The 24,443-nt window shown below is 39.8% G+C and overlaps 1 protein-coding gene across 13 annotated transcripts in view; it reads left to right on the top strand.

Annotated features, from left to right (window-relative positions):
• DOCK10 (dedicator of cytokinesis 10) overlaps positions 1-24,443 on the top strand; it is a 268,794-nt gene that overhangs the window by 201,382 nt on the left and 42,969 nt on the right. For all 13 annotated transcript variants that reach the window (XM_045078793.1, XM_045078792.1, XM_045078794.1 and 10 more), the window contains exons 23-29: positions 1,860-1,952; positions 2,374-2,492; positions 4,293-4,362; positions 7,726-7,839; positions 10,603-10,674; positions 16,874-17,020; positions 23,388-23,471. In XM_045078793.1, the coding sequence (XP_044934728.1) occupies positions 1,860-1,952; positions 2,374-2,492; positions 4,293-4,362; positions 7,726-7,839; positions 10,603-10,674; positions 16,874-17,020; positions 23,388-23,471 (699 nt within the window). The remainder of the gene's footprint in view (positions 1-1,859; positions 1,953-2,373; positions 2,493-4,292; positions 4,363-7,725; positions 7,840-10,602; positions 10,675-16,873; positions 17,021-23,387; positions 23,472-24,443) is intronic.

Below are 24,443 nucleotides of genomic sequence, written 5' to 3'. Positions count from 1 at the left end.
TTGGTTCAGAATTTCTCTCCGTAATCTCTGGGTCCTCAAGCCAGATTTAGCCCTCTTCCCCAGTCCTCTACCCAAACTCCTCAAGTCCCACAGAATGGCCCTTCCCCACCCAATCCTGCCTTTGTATACCTCAAAATATCAATCTTTCTTCCTCACCCATCCAGCTGCTTTCTTTCCAATGGGCCAGGTGTTTCTCTGACATCTTTCTCTGCCTCCGCTGCCACCACCCACGTGCTCTTTGCCCTGATGGGACACATTCGTCCTTCATCAATCCCAGGATTCACCTCAGTGACCAAATGCCCAGGCCGTCTCTAGTGCCATGCCCTCCATCTGCTTAGCTTCCCCTTTCAAAACTCAGCCCTCTTTGCCAGGAAGGCAATCTCTCTCTCTTCCTCCCCTCCCTGCATTGGCCTGGTCAGCTCCCACTGGTCCGTCAGGCATTGGCTCAAATGTCACTTTCTCAAAGAAGCCTCTCCTATTTGCTGACCCCTCAGACATGCTGTGTCACCTTGTTGTGTACCCACATGGCCCCTGCTTTCCTGGGAAGCACTTACCTATGATCAAGTAGGTGTGTGTCAACATGGCGGTATGGTACCTGTCTCCTTAGCATCATGGAAGGACCACAGAGGAAGGAGCTGGGTTTTCCTAGCCCTCCACGCTGTCCTCCACGCCTGCCAAGGGCCTGGCACATAGTCAGCTTCCAATGAATAATTGTCAAATAGATGAATAAGTGAAATGAAACTGAAAATATAACACAAACACACACCTCAGAACTGAGAGAAACCCAAATCACAGATATCCTTCCAGAATCAGCACATTCCAGAGAAATACCCAGAGTGCGTAACTTCACTAAAACTCTTTGTCTCACTTTCCGACTATATAATTCTGACCCTTAGCTCAGAACTTAGAGAATTTCTAAGGTGCCACCCTCTTCAGGAAATAGCATTAAAGGGAAAATTAGTTTACTCAGGCTTTTGTAATAAATACCACAACCTGGACAGCTTAAACAACAGAAATTTATGTTCTCATCAGTCTGGAGTCCAGAAGACCAATATCAAGGTGTTGGTGGGGTTGGTTTCTTCTGAGGCCTCTCTTCTTGGTGTGTAAGTGGCTATCTTCTTGCTGGGTCCTTTCAAGGTCTTTCTCTATGCCAGTACATGTCTGCTGTCTATCCCTGTGTCCAAATTTCCTCCTTAATTTTTTTTGTAAGTAGGTTGGTCTTGAACTCATGGCTCTGAGATCAAGATCTTAGCTGAAATCAAATGTCAAACACTTAGCCAGTGGAGCCACCCAGGTGCCCGTAATTTTCCTCTTTTATGGAAACATCAGTCATTTTGGACTAGGTCCACACTAACTGCCTCATTTTAATATAACTATGTCTTTAAAGACCTTATCTCTAAATATGGTTACATTCTGAGGTCCTTGGAGTTAGGACTTGAACATGTGGAATACGAGAGAACACAATTCATCCCATAACAAAGGGTACCAATCAGTTTTATCTCATCAGGTTAGAGTGAACTTCCTAATTTTTTACTAGCTCAGGCATTCTAAGTCTGAAAATATCCCTGTGCAAATTAAGAGTACACCTTCTCATGTGTGTTAAGAAATATATAAGAAAAATACATCAAAGTCTGTAGGAAAAAAAAAAAAAACAGACAATTAAAAAATGAGGGCGGGAGAGCCAAGAGAAGTGCTTCCCAAGCCACTGTCATGTGACTAAGAAGAAAAGCACACACTCGACTCTTTGATAAAGCACCTGCTTATCGAGGCATCTGTCCTCCAGAAATACTTGCCCTCCATCAGCAAAATTGCTATACAGCTTATGTGTCATCAGATAAACATTTTATTTGCTGTTTCAGGATCCCCGTGTGAACGCATTTTTCCGACAGTGCCAAAAAAGAGAGAAAGATATGTCTCAGTCACCTACCTCAAATTTCATCCGCTCTTGTAAGGTAACATGACACGCAAATAGTTTCCGTGTTTCCAGGGCAGAAACAGGCAAAAGAGACCTTGACAGTTTCCAATGAGTAACAAACTAAGAGACAATTTTTAAATGCCTTATCAATTCAGAGAGTGCATGGTTATTTCTCAATTCCTAAACTGTTTCTGCCTGTTGTTTACAAAACAAGCAAACCTCAGGGTTTTTTTCCCAAATTAAAATGATTGAAAATCAGAATCAATTGATTTTAAATTAGATAATTGCATATCAGTTCCTCGCAACTATTTCCCAATGCCACGTGGCTTGTTAAGTGCAATGGAGAATAAAGCCAGAGAGAGGTGAGCTAGAGGATTCGTATTTGAGTTCTGAAGCACATCAGCAGAATGTGCTTTAAATTTAATCAGTGCCCTTTCTCTCCCACTAACTTACCACAGAACTTACTGAATGTGGAAAAGATTCACGCAATCATGAGTTTTCTGCCTATAATCTTGAATCAGCTCTTCAAGGTGCTGGTACAGAATGAAGAAGATGAAATAAGTACAACTGTGACCAGGTATCTCTCCCACGATCTTAGGAGATGAGATCTTACTGTCTGTGAGTGCACAAAACTGTGATGATAAGGAAATGGCCACCCACTTGTGCATGCTTGCATTTCACTTGAACATATGTCTCAGATTTTAAGTATTTTTTCACTCTTGAGTTCTTGACTTCAAATCTGTTATCATTTGGATAAAGATTTGGACCTCTTTTTTAAACTTTCTCTTTTGTTTTTTAATTAGGATTTTATTTTGAGATCATTATAGATTTGCATGCTATCATGAGAAATGATGCAGAGAGATACCCTGTTCCCTTTAGCCAGTTTACTGAGGGGTACCATCTTGCAAAACTGGAACGTGGTGGTACTACAAAGATATTGACATTGATAGAAACAGAACATGGAACATTTCCATCACCACAGGGATCTCTCATGTTGCCCTTTATACAAAATTACTTCCCTCATGTCCCCAGCCCACCCCCCTTAGCCCTGGTAACTACTAATCTGTTAAAATTTTAGATAGATACATAGGCAGACAGACATAGATGATAGATAGGTAGATACTTAGATAGACAGACAGACAGACACATAGATAGGAAGGACATCTGGGTTTTTTTTTTGTTTTTTTTTGTTTTTTTTTTTTTAGTTTGGGGTAGATTTTAGGTGTACATAAGTTTTTATTTCTTTGAAGTAAATGCTTAGTGCCATTGCTGGGTTATGATAGTTGCATATGCATTTTTTTTAAGAAAATACTGAATTGTTTCCCAGAGTGGTTGTACCATTTCACATTCACACTAGATTTTTAAAAATTTTTAATTGTTATCTTTAAATTTGTCTATACTACATTCTTCCAACATTACTAATCTGTCTAGTAACTTTGATGAACCTAATTTTCTCTCCATAGAGATACTATTTTAAATTAGTTAAAAGCATCATATATGTCTAATGTTCATTTAAAAAAAATTTCATAAAAAAAAAAAAAAAGCAATCACAGAACTCTGGAAAAAAAAAATTACTCTCAACATTGAAATGTGCCCAGAACTTTCACAAACCTGTAAGCATATTATTAATCTCTTTCAGAATGAAGGTCTTTAGTCTTGTTTTTAAAGTAGCACTCTGAAGCTCTGGAAAATTAAAGTATGTCTAACAATCCCACCACAGCCAGTTCTAGACCCAGATTAAAAGTCCCTAGTTGTGCCTTCAAATGAGGCTCTTTTCAGCGTGAATACACTGGTCTTCCTGAATAAGACTCCTTAATGTTTTAACAGAGATGTGCTGAAATTCCCAGACATTCCAAAATGCTACAGCCATGGAGCAGCTGGATGTATTAACATGAAAATAGTACCACCACTGCTGCTAGAAACACTTCACCAGCTAAGATGGAAAATAAAAAACAAAACCCTGAATCTCAACCTAATGGCTTTTTACAAAAGTATAGGTACTGTCGCCTTTTTGGAAGGGAAGTCCTCTTTAAAAGGACTGTGACAATTAGAGATTAAAAGTTTTAAGTTTTAATAAGATACCAAAGATGATCCTTTCTCAAGAAGACAGTGTCAACCAACATAGCAGCCATAAGAGTCTCCAGTGCAATATTGCTGGCATAGATACTCCTCGTATCTTAGTGTTGAGAGATTTCAAGGCTGGAGATGGTTAATGGGTAATGTAGATATTGGGGCATCTGAAGGGGAAGTCTGAAATTGGTTTCTGCATTCATTCAGTACCTATTAAATTCCCAGTTTATGAAGCACTCCAGTGCCCAACCAAGTTGTATTTTCTCACCTTTCCCAGAAAGACCACTAAACAGTTTTGTTTTTCCAGGGTTCTGACCGACATTGTGGCCAAATGCCATGAGGAGCAGCTGGACCACTCCGTCCAGTCGTACATTAAGGTACAAAGTTGCCACTTGGACCCTGGGTCTATCCCCTTGTGCTGTGTGATTGTCTCGTTTCCTGTCTGCAGTAGGTGGGACCTTTCTCCCTTTAACTGGATGGGGCCCACCACAATAATATCAAGCATTCCCCTTAGCTACTTAGAATTCCATCTCTTTGCATTGATGGTCAAGACATATTATTTAAATGTATAATAACATGTACCTGTGCAAATGAATATTTATACGGGAGGAAAGAGCAGAGAAAGAGAAGAGAAAATGAAAGAAGTATTGCCCTCTTGAAGTTCACATTACAAATAAATACAATTCTTGTGTAAAATTATGGAATATTTTCCCTGTTGGTTTGTTGAATGCTCTGTGTTTCTTCGGTAATGTTTTCTTAGCTCTTTTTATTGTTTTCTCAGGCATTATTTCATTTTCCCAGTTACTGTATATTTGTACCTGCTTCTGGTATGTTAAGTCCTTTATCCTCGGGCATGATCCACTAGCCCATTCCATCCCTGTGCACTGCTTCCAGCGTCCTTTGTCAAGTGTTCACTCAGACATGTTCATATTCTCATTTCCAGTTGGCCTATGAACTAATGCCAGTGAACTTGTGATGATGTTTGCACATTAGAGTTCCTGCCTAAATGTCATCTTCTTGAATGAAAAGAAAGAATCCATCCAGAGATAAATGAGAGAGTCTTGTATTACTTTATGCTGCATAGAGGAGCTCAATTTCTATTTTTTTCTGTACAGAGTAAACCTTTTTGAGACACAGAACTTTTTTAACTCAAATAATTTATTCCATTAATCTATACCAATAAACATATATTCCTATGATTTAGACATCTAGAAAAGTGACTAGAGGAGAATGTGGGGGTTTCTGTGCTAGAAATGAGTGAAAAACAAAACAAAACAAAACAAAACATCCCATGAAATTTCATTCTGGAGTGAATCCCTCTGAAGGACTTTTACATTATGGTTTTATATCTGCATAATTTCTACTTGCCTGAAATGTTAAGTATCTTCCCAAATACTCAAGTATGAGCGTGTGCCCTTCCTTAAAATAGCCCATATGCCAAAAATAGTTCCTTCACAATAGTTTCCCTATAGTATGATTTTATCCAACACAATGTACATTTCAGTTGCTGAAAGACAGTTGACCTACAAATGCTTCTTTATTTTTCTCTCTGTTTAAGACAGAACGGTAGCATACTTTAATCCAGTACTGATGAATTTACATTCAACAGAATCATCTATGGAACTTTCTCTCAATGCTTAACTCACGTTTTCCATTTCAATCACCAAAGGATCTAAGAAGAAAACAATTCCCCAGTCCATATTACACAAAGCCATCTTCATTTCAACACAAGTATTTACCTCGTCCCAATGGAATCATTGAAGATTACGTTAAGAACCCACCGATGCTATGACTGTTTTTGTGACAGCCAAAGAAAGTTCCTTATGAGAACCTTAAATCAGCCCTCAGGCTCATTCTGTGATGCTCTTGAAAAGGTGTATTGGAATGCATCCTGGTATGGTCTTCATTTTTAACCAGGATGTTTGAAATCTCTTGATGTGACAATTTGATTTTGCAATATAAGAGATTGCTTATTTGGTTTGCTTTGAAGTGGGTGAAATCCAGAAATGTATACCTAAGTGGGTTTTGAAGCTTATAACAATTCCTAAAGGTATTTCATAAAAATATTTTCACATATCTAAAGTGGACACACCCTAATAAATATTATCAACCGGAATTTTACTCCAGAAAGAACATTAAACTAGAAAGTGGGAAATTAGACTCTAGTCGGCTAAATAGTTAATTTGAGTAATCAGTCTCTCTGCACCTTATTTTTTCTCCTCTGTGAAGTGAGAAGGGATGAACCTAATGAACATCTAGCTCTATGAGTCTATGATTGACCTCCTGTTGCAGTACATGATTAACAGACTAAACCTTGACTAAAGAGTCTGATTTTTTTTAATTCCCTGTGGAAAAAGTATTTTTTAACATGTACATGAATATTAAGGCCTATATCTAGGTGTATAATGAAAACTGATGGGCTGGTACCAATACATGCTTTGATGTCCTTGAAAGATGTGATATATTCAATGGAATTTATATGCATTCAGGAGCAAACTAAACACCATTTCAAGTTCAGTGGTGCTAAATGCTGCTAACTCACCCCATTTACAATATCCAAAATACACACATACACCATGTCTTTTGCAAAGATGTGTGTCTCAAGTCGATCTAATTAAATGCCATGGTTTATTGCAATTCATGGCACTGACATGTTCCAGCCAAAATTTTAAAATAAGAATATCTCACAGCTAGTTTTCATGCTGTTGGTGTTAAATAACTACACGGGACCAGGTAGCTGGTAATTAAATTACCCTCAGATGAGTTACAATTCATGAGGGGGAAAAAAGTCATATTACTCTTGATTTGGGCCAGTTTCGTTATCTCTTAGCTTTGTCTTTCTCCTCTGCAATGAGCTTGGAGAAGTCAGGCTCCATCAGAGCAACTTAGGTGTCTATGAGTTGCAAAGTTCAAAGATACGATTATAAATCCTAATGTGAATGGGCTCCTGCTTTGAGTTTCTTGCCTTCCTTCACTCTTGATTATAGTGAAGTCTGGGTGGTGAAGATTATGAAGAAATAACCTTTCTTGAGGCAAACCCAACTCATAAGTAAACCAGTATAATCAGGGATAAGCATTTTATATTTAAGATATGTGCATAAATGGGTACCGATACCCTTAAAATCTAGGAAGAAATACTGAAAATTAAAACCATTACATACATTCAGAAATGCACCCCAAAACCAGTCTTTCAAGAGAAAAAAAAAAGTGAGCAGCATTTGTTATCTTACTGATGGCCAATGTTCATGAACCCTTTGTTAGCTGTGTCTGAGCATGAGGTGAAAGAAACTGGGCGTGTGGGGAGCTCACCTACTGGCCTCTGGAAGGCACCTGCTTCCCCACTTGGCTATTTGAGTGGGTGCTCTACCCTTTCAGGATGAAGAAATGCTACCATGCCACCTGTTACCAGTGGAAGGAAGGAGAAGGGGAAATGTGTCCTGAGTAGGTGGGTCAAAGCCCTCCATGTTTCCTTGAACCTGCTAAATTGCTCTCTGGCTCTTTCCTTTGATTTCTGCAAAAAGAGTTTCAAGGAGAGCTTAGGTGAGCCGAGCCCTCTCTGTGCAAAGCCCTGAATAGGAATGGTTGTGTACTACTCTTATCATTGGGCCTTCATTTTTTTCATGACAAAAATCTGGCATGAGCAGATAATTGTGAAATACGAGTTAATCATGTAACATAATTTTTGATGCTTTTTTTTTTTTAAAGTCTTTAACTTTTTTCATTTTCTGGGTTTCCTTCAGTTCGTGTTCAAGACCACGGCATGCAAGGAGAGAACAATACATGAGGAACTGGCTAAAAATGTGACTGGTCTTTTGAAATCAAATGACTCAACAACAGTAAAACATGTCTTGAAGGTAAAGAATTTGAAACAATCCTTCAACAGCTAGCACAAGAGATCGCATGCTCTCATCCCTGGAAGATAATAAGACTCATTGATTTCCATAGATCATTTCTCTTATAGTTTCTGGGATTAACGTCATAAACTGTATTGAAACTGTAGTATATAAAAACATTAAGCAAAAGAGATCTGTGTCAAAGGAACAGAAAATATACAGTGGTCCCAAGTGAAGTCCATTGGCCCACAGACAGAATGAGTAACTATTAAGAATCATCTGAAACACTACGAAGTGCTAACTGTAGCAAAAATAAAGTTTGTGGTGCTTTTAGGCACCGCAAGAGGAAATGTATCAACAAAAGGATTAGTGAGGTATTAATGAATATACTAATGGAGAGGAAACAGACAAAGCAACCATGGTTTGACTGCAGAAAGTTGAAACACATGCATTTGTAGGCACATAAAATGGTGAGAAGCTTGTAAATAGATGACTAAATTATTATAGAAGAATGGACTTAGTCCCTAGTTAAATTAATTACCTATCATGATTTGACAGAGGGATGATTGATTAGCTGGAAAGAGAAGGTGGGATCAATAAACATCAACATGAGTTCCCTAAACTCAAATTATTCTAAGCCAAGCAGTGTGTTTAAATTAGTCTTATGAGTATATTCATTTTGTTCCTGCAACAAAGATGTTCCAAGTGCCCCCCATGGGACAGACAGCAAACTCAGCATTTGGCGGGCATCAGAGAATAGAATAAAGACCTCCACCCTTGGGAAGTTTGCATTCTACTGGAGGATAAAAACAATAAAGGGCAAACATAGTAACAAAATTAATTAAATCGTGTATTAGAAAGTTGAGAAGTGCTATAGGAAAAGAAAATGTTGAGCCAGTAAGGGGAGCTGGGTGCACTGGGGGTACAGAATGAGGTTTGCAGATTAAATAGAATGGTCAGGATAGAGCTCTGGAGAAGGCAAGCTTTAAGCACAAAGCGCAAAGGAAGAGAGGGGGTTGGCCATGTGGAACTGGCTTGGAGAACAGTAAAGGTAAAGGGGAGACATGTATAAAGTCACAAGGCAGCAGCGTGCCTGAAATGTCGAAGGGGCGGCCAAGAGGCCAGTGTGGCTGGAGCAGGCGGGGGTGGGAGGTGGGGGGCAGTGGTAGGCAGGTAGTTAAGGCCTGGTGGACCATTGCAAGGACTTTGGCTTCCACTCAGTGAAAATGAGCTACTCGAGGGTCTTGAGCAGGAGTGTGACGTGAGCAGACCTGATGGTTGTGTAGGGAACAGACTTTAATGGGGTGAGGATGGTCTTGGGGTGCTCAGGGGGTTTGCTTGCCAGAGAAGCAGGCTTCTCTGTGGAGAGTCAGCCCTCAGTTAAAAGATGAGGTGAAGGGAATTTGGGAGAAATTGGACCTTCAGAAGACTTTGCTGATGTTGGACCATGCATTCCAGAAGGTATGTCAAGAGGGAGTCAGGAGCTAGGAAGCAGTGGGCTGGGTGCACATGAAAAGGAATATACGAGACCAACAGATATTGGAGGACAAGAGGGGAGCAGGGTTTCTCTTATCAGACATGAAGTGAGGGAAAGGTTTAATTTCATTAACCCTGGTGGACTCAAGATAAACGGTAGAGGCAAGCCAGAGTGCTAAGAGGTGGAGCATGGTAAGTATTAGCTGAATTAAGAGGCAAATGTGGGGACATTGGGGTGAAAAATATCATTTCTGACAAGATGGGGTTAGGGGATTTTAACAATGTGCCTTGTGTTAATTATGAGTTCCATTTCCAAGATCAAGTGACCCCTTCCTTAAGCCAGAGCTGCCTTGTTAGAACTCAGACCTCCTCTGCCTCTCCCCTCAGACAGAATTCTGGAGTTAGGACTGTGTACTCAGGAGTTCTTAGCAGCATAGTTTGTCTCAACTGAAATTGGATAGAATTCAAATGCCCGTCCATGGTAGAGCAGATTGCGTAAATTGCGGTCATGTGTGTAATGCAGGGACAATACTAGACTTCCAGCTACGTGGCTCAACCGAAATGAATTTCAGGACAGAATCTGTTGAATGAAAAAGCCAATCACAGAAGAATCCGCACAAGATGATTCCATTTATATGGAGTTCAGTGGCAGACAAAATTAAGTACTGCTTCCATGTATGAAATTGGTTGCAAAATTACCAAGTAAAGTAAGGGGATGATTGGCATTCATTTGAACAGAATTCAAAATTGATATCTGTGGTGGAGAAAATGGGAGGGAGGCATATTCTTTAAACTGTACATAGACAACATATACTTTCCGTATCTGGGTAAGATTGACCCTTAGACCCAAGAAAGAGGGACCTTCATGCAGGTACATGTTTTGGTTTTCTCTAGCTACACACCTCCCCATAGGAAGAGGTGGGAGAGAAGCCAAGAGAAATGCGCACTTGGAACCCCTAACTCCCTTTCTAGACCTATAAGGATCCCCAGGAGGCTCCCGCCTTAAGGGCTTACTGGCATATTCCTGGTTCTGCAAAGGCCTCTTTCCTAAGTCCATCCTTCAGAGGGGAAATCGTGATGCCAGAGTTTAACTCCAGGCTGGAGGAAGAAGCACCTTAAAGTGGGAGTCACTGGTCTGTGGACAGCACTCACTTGTGCAGACTGGACGGTCATGTGTGCAGCTGGCCCATCCATTCCAAAATACATTTTAAAATCAATATTTATAACATTACATGCTTTAGAGCACGGAGTCATCATTATTTTGCTGTAACATAATAAATTTCTTACTGTCTTTTTGTTTTCTAATAGCACTCCTGGTTCTTCTTTGCAATTATCCTAAAATCGATGGCTCAGCACTTGATTGACACAAATAAAATTCAGGTAAGATCATAGGTAATACAATATTATCCAACAATTGTGCTGATGAATACGCTCTCATTAGTTCCATTTTTATTTACTTCGTAAACCTTAGCAATTTATGTAAATTGCTTTTTAAGTGAGAGAAGTGATTGTGTGTGTCAGTACAGGTCCTTCAGAAGCCAGGACAAAATTAGAAGTGCAGAAAGATGAGGGGGAAGGACAAAAGGAGCAAGAAGCTCTTTTTTTTTTTAAGATTCTATCTATTTAAGAGATACAATGAGAGGAGAGAGGTCAAAGGGAGAAGCAGACCCCCCCCCAGCTGAGCAGGGAGCCCCATATGGGACTAGATCCTGGGACTCTAGGATCATGACCTGAGCCAAAGGCAGGTGCTTAACCAACTGGGCCACCCAGGTGCCCCAGGAGCAGAAAGTTCTAACACCTGTGGGAGAAGATGGGGAAGGAAGGAAGGAGGGTTGGCCAAAAATCACTCTGCAGTGGGGAGATTTCGGTTAGGCCAGTGGGCAATCTGAGAGCAGAGAATTTTCATTGGGAGACTCCTGCATGGGGCTGATGGTCTGGTCTGATGTCTCTGCAAGCTCAGTTATGAACTTGAAGCAGCCTCGGGAGAGCATGGCCTTGGCATGAGCACTTGAGTGGATCCCAAAGGTTAGCAACTATTTATGTTCTTCCTAGTAGGTTTTTGTCTTGAAGGAACATCTGAGCTGTACATATCCATGGCTGCCACAGTCCTCTGTTTGGGCCACATGCTCCTGAACCTGCTCTTCCACAGTATATCTCAAGGCCCTACCTGATCTCATGATTTCCCTTTTCTTCTATTTTTTACCCCTCACCCTTGGCCAGCACCTCTGAAGGCCTTGATGACTTACCACACTGTGGTGAGACCCAGCCCTCAGACTGGTCCAGAGTGGTCTCGGCCTCTGGTAATCACACTCTACCCAGACTATTTGTAGTTATGATTGGGTAAGGAGGAATAAGAAAGACTCAAGTGGATTGACCAGCTGAGTTCCACAGAGACTTCTCTGTACTCCCACAGTGGGTGAGACCAAGGGGAACCTCTGACTCCACCCCTCTGCCACCAAGAGAGTAAATCAGAATACTGTTTTGGGCGGGGATGGTGGTGAACAGCGATATCATCTTTATTTTCACTCTTGGTCAGGAAGGAGCAGTTTTGGACCTTTCCACTAGGCCTTTTACACTAGAAAGTTCCACACGCCAAGCATCCACTGTAAGGTTACTTCAAATGCCAATTGTGTCAATTATGCATAATGTATAAATACACATTTGCACCAGGTAAATAACTGTTGGGTGGATCTTTGAGACCAGTGGACCCACAATTAACAGAATTATAATCAGGACTCTTATTGGTCCCTCTAAGTTCCCACTCTAACAGGGTAAATGTCATGATTCTTTTGGCCTTCAGATATCAGTATCAACTCGGATCTTGTGTTTAATAGTGCTTGAATTATGTGAGTAATCCCCTCTCCTTAATGTGGTCACCTGAGTAAATGGCTGTAGGGTCCCTTGTAGAAGGACTGACAGATTCATGGTGGTATATACTTACTGAAGTATTGCTGGGGTTGTCTTTTAGAGACTCCCTCTCTTCTTCAATCAGTGTGTACCAGATCAGAACATTGACTCGGGTCCAGGAACAGGGAAAGGCATCATGAATATTTTTTGGAGCAAGCATCCTCATCTTCTAACAGTCCATTCCTGCCCTCTTGGGGGATGAAACACTGTCATTGTTGGTTGCTGTCTGTTTTTCCCAGAGGGAACCCACACATTATTAACTGGCTTTACAACTCCATGAGAGTCTAGCCCCTTTGGCTGCCCTCCAACCTTGCCATCTGTTAGGATAATCACAGGCTTCTGGTTCCTAGAGGTTAAATAGCATCACATGGCCCCTGCTACTTTGGTGAACATCATCTCCATGGCCGTTAGTGAGACAGCACTGTGACTGCCTGTCTCACCTGCAGATGGGAGACCCCTGATCTTCTGAGGGATGTCGGTCCCAGCAACTTCTTCATGGCTTTGGTGTGGATGGTGTATCATCTGGACCTTACTATTGAACTTGACCATCCAGTGGGCCTTCTGATGTCAATATATGCATTCCTATATATCCACTTTCCTCTGCCTCTTTATTCCTTCCTCTGTCATTTGCAGGGGCACCTCAAGCATTCTCATTTTCCTTTGCTTAGAATGTGCTATCTCTAGGGTTCTAAGAGCCATCCTAATAATGAGAACAGGATTAATTCATCCCAAGTCCCGATAAAGTGCCCCATGTCAATGAGTTTTAACTTACTCACTCTCCTTTATGGCCCCCTTATCAAAACACATTGAACATTCAATCTCAAAGGCATTCCCATGGCTCCTGCTTGGCACAGGTCAGCTAACTCTTAGATCTTCTTGGGGCATATTCTCTGTCTTATTTTCTCAGGCACAGCAGGTTCATACCTGGGTTAAGCTGGGACTTAACCCCAGTTATTAGCCTGAGCTCCAGGGGAGAAGGGACATCTCCTGAAGGATTTGCCTACTGCCTTGCAGGGAAAGGTTTTTGCAGGGTCTCCCACCTGGGAGAAATGTGATCTCCTAGTAGGGAGGTGTAGGGCACTTATACTAGTGCTGAGGGCTCAGGGAAATGTGCAGAGCCACCATGCTGAGGTCAACCACCCAGATTTCCCCAGACATGCCTCCACACCACAGGTCTCTCCAGCCATGGCTTGACCCAAGCATAACAGATCTGCCTTGTTTGGACATTTAATCATCTCCGGAGCTCCTTAACTTATCTCTAAGGTCATATATTTGCTTTTCAGCTATGTCCACTCTCCCTCCTCCAGAGATAAAAAACCTCCTGTCTGGAAGGAAGAGAAAATCTAATGTGAAGATAAAAATGATCCCTATCTTTCTGTTTTTAAGCAGTGTTGGAGTTAGGAAACTTCACCACAATTCCTTGCCCTACCACTAACTAGATGGATGATAAAAAAGACATTTAATATCTCAGAGCCTGTTTTCTCATCTGTAAAAAGAACGGGTTGGACTAAAATCCTTTCATTCCCACGAGTACATGTCTACTCAAATAGGTCACAGACATGCTTATGAACAGTTAAAAATAAAGCATTCATCATGGGCCACGTCTTTGTGTCTAACAATTTATCTTCATCGATTCCAGTTGCCTTCTCACTGCCCCCTGCAGGAGCAATCCCACAGTCCAGTTTTCTTCCAGGGACCATCACCTTCCAGATTTCTAACCATCTCCCTGCATCACAGTAAGAAAGACCTGATATGATCATTTGACCGAAAAACATTCATAATAAACACCTCTGAAGCTATCTGCATTTCCTTTTCTTTCTTTCTTTCTTTCTTTCTTTCTTTCTTTCTTTCTTTCTTTTTTTTTTTCAATTGGGAAGTGTATGGTTTTTCCCACCATTAAAACAGTTTTTGTCATTATGGAGTGTGGGAGATTTGAGGAGGTCAGAAAAGATGCCTGGTTAAGTCCCCTGAGAGGCAGATAGCACCACCCGATGACCTCTGCTGCCTTGACCAAGGCAAGCTTATGTTTACGAGGAACTATTGGAGGCCTTCTCTGCACTCCTCTCTAGTGGCAAAAGGTTCATTGTACTGGCTAACCTTTTGCTTCCCATCAATGTCTTGGTCCTGAAAAACTGCCAAATGCCTGAATGTCAGCCCATGCATTCTATGCCTGCTCCTGGTGACCTACACAGTACCACAGTCCAGATTCTCCCATCCTGTTTTGGCTTTTTTGCTTGAGCTTAGACTATGCCATCCCCTTGCCCCCTTTCTTCCTCTGTCTTGAGACAGAAGTCCACAATCTTTGGAGCAGAAATTCTCCCACCTTGAGCCTTGGAGATATACTTCTGGAGAACAGTTAAAAATACTACTCGTGTATTTACCAGTCAGAGCACCTTTATGTTAGGAGTGGGAGTGGGCCAGAAGGGGAGTTTGAGAGGAAAAGAAAAAGAGAGTGTAACAGGGAACATCAAAGCCCAAGGTATCAACACGTGTCCTGTGTGAAGACAATGTCAGTGCTGGTCTGTTTTATGCATCTTAGAGAATTAACAAAAGGAAAAGAGGAAATCTAAAAATGTGCTTTGATTATTTAAAAAATGAATGTTGCTTTCGGGTAGAAGAATTGTTTACTCTTATTTCCCAAGGTATACAGAGCAGAATGAAAATGATGCATATGACTAAATTCCTTGGGTTTATTTGTTGTTAATTTAATTTAATTTTCACACTAAGTGTTAAGTATGCATGGAGGATAACCAGAATATCCCAAAACTCTATATAGCAGTGCCCTGGTAAGTTGACTTTAAAAAAAAAAAAAAATTCAGTGCACAGAAGCACCTGAGGGCCTTGACTTAGTTGAAAAGAAAAGAGGAGAAGAGAAGAGAAGAAAAAGAAAAGGGAAGGGAAAGAAAAGGAAAGGAAAGGAAAAAGAAAGAAAAGAAAAGAAAAAAGAAAAAGGCAGTTGTAGACCAAAGCAGCCTCCCATAGTGGAACTTATGTATGTTCTAAGTGATTGCTATAACTTCATCCTTCGTGGCTTTTATTCAGCAGCACGGAAGGCTGGGTGCAAAGAATCTTAGAATTATGTAGTTCAGTCTCTCTCTAAATTTTGTGTTTCTATCTATAGTGAAAATGTAAGTCTAATTTTAAAACCAGCTTGTCAAGATGAATCAATTTTGCCTATCTTGTCCAAAGGACTGGGTAAACTCATGAACTACAGATAGATGGGAAAACTTAGCTGCCTGAAATTCCCCCACCCTGTGCAGGAGGTCCAACAGGAGGAGAAGATTCCTGGACCTGAGGGGTGCTCCTTGGGGACCCAGAGAGTTTAGGTCCAGGCTTGTATCTGGAGACACATCTCTTGATTAAGAGTTCTCGCTGGCACCTGCTGCAGCATATGCTGGGACTGTGAGGTTAGGATCACCGTGTACAAACTTGCAGCTACAAGATGAAGAAGGGTTGAGGATCTGATGTAAAACACGATGATTATAGCTAATAACAGTGTGTCGTATGATTGAAATTGCTAAGAGTAAAACTTAAATGTTCCCACACACACAAAAATAAAGATAAATATGTGAGATGATGGATATGTTAATTAACTAGATGGAAGGAATCTTTCACAGTGCACATGTATATCAAACACCTGGGTGGCTCAGTTAGTTAAGCATCTGTCTTCAACTCAGGTCATGATCTCAGGGTTCCGGGATCAAGCCCCGAGTCTCCCTGCTTCTCGAGAGCCTCCTTCTCCCTCTCCCTCTTTCGGTCTCCTCCCCTCCCCCCTACTCCTCTCCCTCTGACCTCACCTCTGCTTGTGCTCTCGCTAACTCCCCCTCTCTCTCAAATAAATAAATATAATCTTTAAAAAAAAAACACACACAGTGTATGCTTTAACTGTCTTACGGTTTTATGTGTCAGTTATACCTCAATAAAGCTGAAATCAATTTTTCAGAAAAGACTACCTGGAACTTACTAGAGAACATTTCAAGCCAACATCTGTACTCACTCAGTTACTCATTCATTGAACTTTTATAGTTGGGGCATGCCTAGTCTTAAAAAAATCAAAATAATTGATTTTAAATTAAATAGAAACTATGAGGTGCCTGGGTGGCTCAGTCGTTAAGCGTTTGCCTTTGGCCCAGGTCATGATCTCAGGGTCCTGGGATCGAGTCCTGCGTGGGGCTCCCTGCTCAGTGGGAAGCCTGCTTCTCCCTCTCCCACTCCTCCTGCTTGTGTTCCCTCTCTCATCTCTCTCTCTGTCAAAGAAATGAAATCTTTAAAAAAAAAAAAATAGAAAACTATGTGTTAATGTAAATCTAGAATAATATCCATTATAATTATTTTTTAAGAGGGAAGGGAGAGGAATTAAGATGTGAGAGGTCATAGAACATGTGACACTTCTACACTGTTTGAATAGTTTGCAATTAATATGTATTTTACTTTTTAATGAAAAAGTGAAAAATTAATTGGGCAAAATAGAAGGAAAGATGAAATGGAAATGATGGAAATCATTATCTTGAAATTAAAACGGCTTCCATTTTATTATCACTTTCAAGTTTCCAAAAGCACTGTCTTTGTTTGATGTTATACAAAATGAAATCCGTCTTTCAGTTTCTTTTTTTTTCCAGGCTTAGGATTTGACATGCCACATTATAAAGAAATGATCCATTTTTTTCCTTAGCTTTCTCGGACTCAAAGATTTCCTGAATCTTATCAGAATGAGTTGGACAATCTTGTCATGGTCCTATGCGATCACGTGATTTGGAAATACAAGGATGCACTTGAAGAAACGAGAAGGGCAAATCATAGCGTTGCCAGATTTCTTAAGGTACAGTTCTAAACGTTTGCCATTCCGTTCAAGCCTTCATGATCTTGGATGTGAGCTACTCCAAATGTTAATCAATTCACAACTCCATTTATGATAAAAAGTCAAAACTACCACTATTAAGTGAATATTTCTACTGATGCATAATACTTTCTAATACTTTTTTTTTTCCAATTTGGAATCACATAGAACAAAAACCAAGTTTCAATAAAAGTAACCATTTGACTGACTATTGTCAAATCATAGTATTTCTAAACACTGATAAAGATAAAAAATGAGGTTTTTAAAGGAAAAGCTGAACTGTGGCAAATGATCTTGGGCATTTCTGCCCTTGATTGGCTATAGTTCCAACCGTGATGTCAAAGAGCTGCTTTGGGAACTTTCGGTAATTTGACATTTTTGTTATGCACTAATCACATTTTTTAAACAATCAAAGATTGAGAAATTACTTACTAAACACCATACACACACACATGCGCGCACACATAGTATTATAGTTATGTTTCTTCGGATTAGAAATGGAATTGAGAAAAAGAAATATGCTTAGTCAAAAAAAAAAAAAAAAGCAAATGTAGAATGAGAGTATATCATTAAAGAGCTAATACATAGAACTAGGAAGTTGTGCCTGGGTGGCTCAGTCTGTTAAATGTCTGCCTTCAGGTCATGATCCTGGGGTCCTGGGATCGAGCCCTGCGTCAGGAACCTGCATCTTCCTATACCTCTCTCGGTACCCCAACCACCTTGCTCTTGCTCCCTCTCTCTCTCTCTGCTCTCTCTCTTGAATTAATAAAATCTTTAAAAATATATATATCCAACTAGAAAGATAATGTTTTTCAAATCTTTTTCTAAAAATACATCCAACTAGAAAGATAATTTTCTTCTTTTATTCCTTCTTTTGCCTAACTATTGACTATTATAAACTTGACGAAGCCACTTTTCTTGTATCTTTATGATGCCCATTGGAACATACTGGATAGGTGTAAGAATACATAAATTAATGCTAACTATATAAAGAAAGCTAACAGGCCATGGATGTAGGTATAAAATTAGTCCAAATTATCTTTGGTGAGTTTTAATCCAGTTAAATCAAATTTTAATGTATTAAACATCATTTCAAATTATACACTCTATGTGGTCTCATCTAAAATTCACTGTTTTTCTTCAAAAATTTGTCTCTTCTTTTTGCTTTTTTCCTGATTTTGAAAGAAAAAGGAATGGTCAGAATTAGTGATGAAGAGGGTAAAAAAGAAAAAAATAGTTTTCTACCACATTTTAAGACCTATGGGAATAGTCTGTTATTATGCCAATAGTTTATTTGAGGTGTTTGATAGAAGAAGAAATTTGAGAAAAAATGATACTTTCCAATTTGTAAGCAAATTATGTTTAAGAAACATCTGCAGTATTCTTCGCTAAATTGCAAAGAATGATGAATGAGCAAGTCTTTTAAAAAGAGAAAAGACCTTTTATCTACCCTCCTTGGTTGAAATGCTCTATACTTGGAATAAATGTGATTCCCTTAAAACACATTCATACAAAAGTTGCTTCTTGTGGTACATAAAATGACACTGTCTCACTTGGGAGCAAATAAAAAAAAGTCCAAGATTGAAAAGGACAAGATGGAGTAGAAGGCTAACATTGGTACCAGTCGTTTTGTGAAATTTGTGGGTAAAAAGCATGGACTGACAATAGATAAAAACAAGCATAATCTCTACATCTATAGTCTTAAAAGTCTATAAGATTATATACATTATGTTGACTGCAAATCAAAAATAAAACTGTGAAGTTTATAAGTGGAAACCATTTAATATATTGTACATTATAAAAGTCCACTCTACAAGCATGGTTGTCTTTTTTTAATTATTTATTTAAATTCAAGTTGCCAACATATGTTCGGTCATTAGTTTCAGAGGTAGAGGTCAGTGATTCATCAGTTTCATCTAACAGCAAGTGCTCATGACCTCATGTGCCCTCCTTAATGCCTGTCACCCAGTCCCCTATCTGCCCACCTATTTCCCCTCCAACAACCCTCAGTTTCTTTGAGTTTCTCATGGCTAGTCTCCCTCTCTGATTTCTTCCCATTCTGTTTTCCCTCCCTTTCCCCTATGATCCTCTCTGCCAAGCATGGTTTTTCAAATTTTAGTTTCAATGGTATTTATTTGACACTGAAAACTTCTTTTAAAACATTTTGAAAGATTATTAGATGAATCTTTTGAACTAGGAGAGGAAAAGGGAAAAGGAAAGAGTGATTTTTTTGAAGTATAAAACTGAATGTAGTCATTTGGCACAATGCCTGTGAATTGATGAACTTTGAGCTTTCAGCTGTTCGACATTGCTCATTCCTGCTATTGGCATTATAAATATCTCATATTCCCAGAAATATGATAATGGTTATTTGCTCAGTTTGGGCTTCAAATGACTTTTGCCTCTTTTGGTTATTAAATCCTACATTAGTAATCAAATAACCATGAATGAACTGGCTTTGGAATTTCACAACTGGAATATAATTTTCACACCATAGTTGTGCCAAGATTGCTTTCCAAGAATGGAAAGAACAGTATCTCTGGTGTGGGCATATAAAAATTCCTAGGTGGGAATATGCCTTCCTTTATATCATATTATGGGAAAGTAATATTTTTTATTAATATATAGTATGTTATTTGCTTCAGGGGAACAGGTCTGTGAATCATCAGTCTTACACAATTCCCAGCACTCTCCATAGCATATACCCTCCCCAGTGTCTATAACAGCTAATTTATCCCTCCCCTCCGATCCCCCAGCAACCCTCAGTTTGTTTCCTGAGATGAAGAGTCTCTTATGGTTTTTCTCCCTCCCTGGTCCCATTAGGGCAGGGTGTCGTGGGGGGCAGGGAGTGGGAAAAATGAAACAAGATAGGACAGGGGAGGGAAAGTAATATTTTTTAACAAGTAAACCAAAACCTTGTCCGTTTCTCTTATTGTTCTCTCCTGAAAGTAGATAGGATACAAATGGACCCGTGAATATCTACGGAGATTTTGTCATTTTTCTTTTTACTGCCAGTCTGGGTCACAACTTCAGTTACCTGAGTGAACCCATCTAGATACTCTTCTTATATAGGCATTACCAGGGAGATGGCAAAAGAAATTTCAGTGTGATTTCTATTTTCCTGCTCAGGCAGACATTGTCTTTTGACACATGTGCCTGACTGATCACTTTCTTTCAGTTAACTTTGGACAACATTTGGAAATCATCTAATATAGGAGATAGTCTTGGTTTGTAGCAAAATATGTTTAATAAACATCTGTGATATTTCTCTGTAAACATCACAAGAAGGTGAATAAGTGAGTATCTAAAAGGAGAAGGTCACTGTATTTGTTTATTTGACTTAAAGGTTCTATGATTTTTAATAAGTAAGTGTTTTCCACAGAGTTTATCCATGTAAAAGTTGCTGTGGGTAGTACCTAAGCTAATATCTAGCACAGGATTGAAAGCAAGTATCCAAGATGAGAAAGAAAATAGTAGGACCAGTTGTTTTGTAAAACATATAAAGAAAGGGCAAGGACTCTCATCTGGTTCATTTTACTGTTTGGGGTTTCATACCCTTCACCAAATGAATGATAGACTAAAATTATTATTGTCCTCACAATTGGTTAGATAAAAAATATTCTTTTATTACAACAATATATTTTTGCACATAATTTAGAATATTTGGCTTTTAGTTTATTAAACCAAACTGAGAATATTTTGGTAGAGTATAAGTTATCCTCCAGATCAGGAATCTGCAAACTTTTTTGGTAAAGGGCCAAATACTAAACATCTTTAGCTACACAGGATATATAGTCTTTGGCACAAATACTCAACTTAACCATTGTAGCACGATAGATCCATAAACCATTCACCATAGACAATATGTAGATGATTGAGTGTGGCTATGTTCCAATAAAACTTGATTTACAGAACAGACAGTGGGGACACCTGGATAGCTCAGTCTAAATGTCAGACTTGGGATTTTGGCTCAGGTCATGATCTCACAATGGTGAGATCAAGCCCCTTGCCTGACTCCGTGCTCAATGCGAAGTCTGCTTGAGATTCTCTACCTACCTTGGAGCCCCCCCACACACACTTGTACCCTCTCTCTCTCAAATAAATAAATCTTAGAAAGGAAGGAAGGAAGGAAGGAAGGAAGGAAGGAAGGAAGAACGAACAAGCAATTTGGGCTGATGGGCCACAGTTTGCCAAAGCTTGCTACGAATTATTTTTTATTACTATAAACTTAATATAAATTATTTTTAAACAAAAGCAAAGAGACCCCTCTAGACTTCAGCAATAGGCTGAAGAGCTACTGCACTTGGGCCAAGCAATGAGGAGATGGACCCATGACAGGAGAGGTGCTTGATGAAGCTTGACTTGTGGGAGGGCTCTCTGCAGTCAGAAGGCTGATTCTGCTGATCTTACATCCTGGGATATATATCCTTTTTCCTCACTGCCCCTTGGAAAGAGGATGACAAACTTACATATAGGTCTTTCTTCAATCTCAAGAAACCCTAAATGGGTTTTCCGAGATTCCCAGGGCAGGGAGCCTTCTCCCCATCTTCCCTGTCACTAGGCTCGGGTTTGACCTCCTTCAAAAACTATCACATCTGCTCTGCAGAATAAGGACTGTCACCCCTGTTTGGGACAACTGCCACTACTCTGGTTCAGTGACAGAACTCACCAACCCCTTCTCCATTGAGTCAAAAGCCCTTGTGTCTTTACCATTGACTCCCCAGGGTTCTTTTTCATCTGCTTTTTTATTGAGATGTTTCTAGAGCCCACAGTTGTATTGGATGGTCCCACAGTTGTATTGGGTGGTCCTCCTCTCTCTGTAAGGTCAGACCCAAACCCCTTTCCAACAGAAAGAAGACAGCAAAGGGCGGTCTTCTCTGGAAAAACTCCACATTGGGGATATTTCGAGGTTGGGGACTAACTCCTACAGCTGGAGAACCTGCAAGTATTTGACATACCTGCTGGGACCCCATGTTGTGCAGAAACAGAAAAGCCCCTATTTTCTGCCTTGCCTATCTCTTTATATCTCTTTACATCTTCTGAGCCTGTGACTGTGACTATGCTCTGGTGTCTGCCTCTCCCCACTGCTCTACTGGCAGTTGGGAGGACACTGGATCCATTTACCTTTTAGTGAATGGAGAGTTATTGAAAGAACTTAAATTCATATTAAAAATGAAAATATAAATGGGGCAGCATACTAACATAGTAGGGAATGAGTAGGGACATAATAAGAAGAAACCAAAGGACAAGGGAAAGGAAAATAAAACAAAAATATAAATGACATCCCTAACAATTAGAAGAACATTGCTAGAGAAAATAGTTCTTTATGCACAGATGTCTTTCAACGGGAGACTTTCTACTTGGTAAATATACTATCTATGACCAATTTTACATCCTGTCCTCTCTGAGAGAAGAGATTTGTTTTTAAAATTGAGAAGAGGTCCAAAAAATGTGCAACCATTGCAATGGTACATGTCAAACTCTAGAGACAAGAAAGAAACCTTCCCTACTAAGTGGTACAGCAGCAGCAAGGTTTTCCCATGTACGTCCTCACATCCATGTGGATGATGGAATCAAACCCATGCACACAGTGATGACCTCGCCAGGGTCTGGCATCAGTACATATGGTCTGTGCCTCCTACTTCACATTTTCCCAGCACAGTCATTTGGCTAATGTTCCTCAGTTACTGCTTACATGGCCATTGGTCTTTTGGAGGGAGAGTGTTATGCCAACTTGGAATGTGTTTGCCTGTCTCCTCCCAACCTACTTGCAGTTTAAGACCCTCCTTGACAACAGAGTAAGAGATGGAAATCTCAGTGTCTCTTACCTTCATTCCACAAATTCAAGCTGCCTTGCCTGGAAAGGAAACTACTGGGTTAAAGGAAGCCGGAGATTTAAAAAGGTTTTCCTGACCCGCCTCTACGACCTCTGTTCCTACCCAGTTATTGTACAGCAAAGGATCTTCACCTGATAAACTATGTAGTCAAATTACTAAAAGAACAGTAATAAAATGTAACTAAGTGATTTAAAAAAATAGGTAAGTAAAAGCTAAAACCTGTATAGAAAGGAAAGGGCTATAATATTTCATTGCAATATTTTAAGTGGTGTTTTATAAAATTGACAAAGAGGGTTTTGTAACTTTCTGGCATGTGCACACTATCTCATATTTTAATTAGTTGCCATACGTGGATGAATGCTTAAACATATTGTAGAGTTCTTTTAAAACATTTATTACACAACACATTTAGTTAAATGTCATTTTGCTTCAATATATTTAATCACCTTTTCTAAAATCTTTAATGACCTTTAAAGCAAAAATGTCTGAATTTATGATTTTGTATTTTTTAGCGCTGTTTTACATTTATGGATCGGGGCTTTGTATTTAAGATGGTTAACAATTACGTCAGCATGTTCTCCTCTGGTGATCTCAAGGTAAGAACCAAGTGAAGGACTGATTGCTTTCTAAACCACTGCATTATAAATAAATCTACTAGTCTCTGTGTTTTCCTGCTTAAAACATTAGCCTATCCATTCTCTGCATCAACAAATAGTTTCTATCCCAATGAGAGGCAACCTTTTAAAATGGTCCATCTGTTCGTCTCCCACATCCTTTCTTAAAAGGGGACTGTGGAGTGTGGAGTCTGGAATGAACATGTAGGTTTCACTTCTATTTCCTGTGGGCGGTGAAAGGAGTGATTCTTTTCAGCTGCAGTTATTGTGGTCAGGTTTGCTTGGGATTGACTTGGTTTTAGCACTGAAAGTCTCACTTTTCTGAAATCCTTCAGCCTAGGGAAAAATGGACAATTAACCCCCTTTCCCAAGTAGGGAGAATGTGTTGGGAGATAGATTGGGAACAATGCTGTCTAGAGAGCAGTGATTCTCAAAGTGTGGTTCCCAGACCAGTGATCCCAGAGCTGACTGTGGCAGATGGGACTCCAAAATCTGTATTACAATAAGGCTTTCAGGTGATTCTTATATTCTTTCAACTTTGAGAACCATTGAGCTATAGTAAGACATATGCTGGAAGGAATTAAGACTGGATATGGGCCAGATCATGAAAGCTGTACCAGTTAAGTCTCTCTGGGTTGCAAGCAACAGAAAGTTATGTAAGTTTGAGCAGAGGGAATGTATTAGAAGCATAAAGGCATCAGTGAAAGAGCTGGAGAGCTGAGCTTGAGAAGGAACAGGGGCCAGGACACAAGAATAATTGCAAAGGAAGAACCATGTGGCTAAGGCTCACTACTGCTTAAAAAATATGTTAGGACCATTTTCTTCCCCTTAACCCTCTGCTTAAAATTTACATTCCAGAGAGGAAATGTGTGACCAACCTGCTTCGGGTCACATGCCTGCCTCTTAAGGAGGGAAGACAGGTCACCAGAACTAATAGTTCCCCATTAACCTTTG

The sequence above is a fragment of the Mustela putorius genome, unplaced genomic scaffold, assembly GCF_011764305.1.
Source record: "Mustela putorius furo isolate JIRA1106 unplaced genomic scaffold, ASM1176430v1.1 tig00000275_pilon_pilon_pilon, whole genome shotgun sequence".
NCBI classification, from domain to species: domain Eukaryota; kingdom Metazoa; phylum Chordata; class Mammalia; order Carnivora; family Mustelidae; genus Mustela; species Mustela putorius.
The sequence above is the reverse complement of the archived record's forward strand: the minus strand, read 5'-3'. Positions and strand labels throughout refer to the sequence as shown.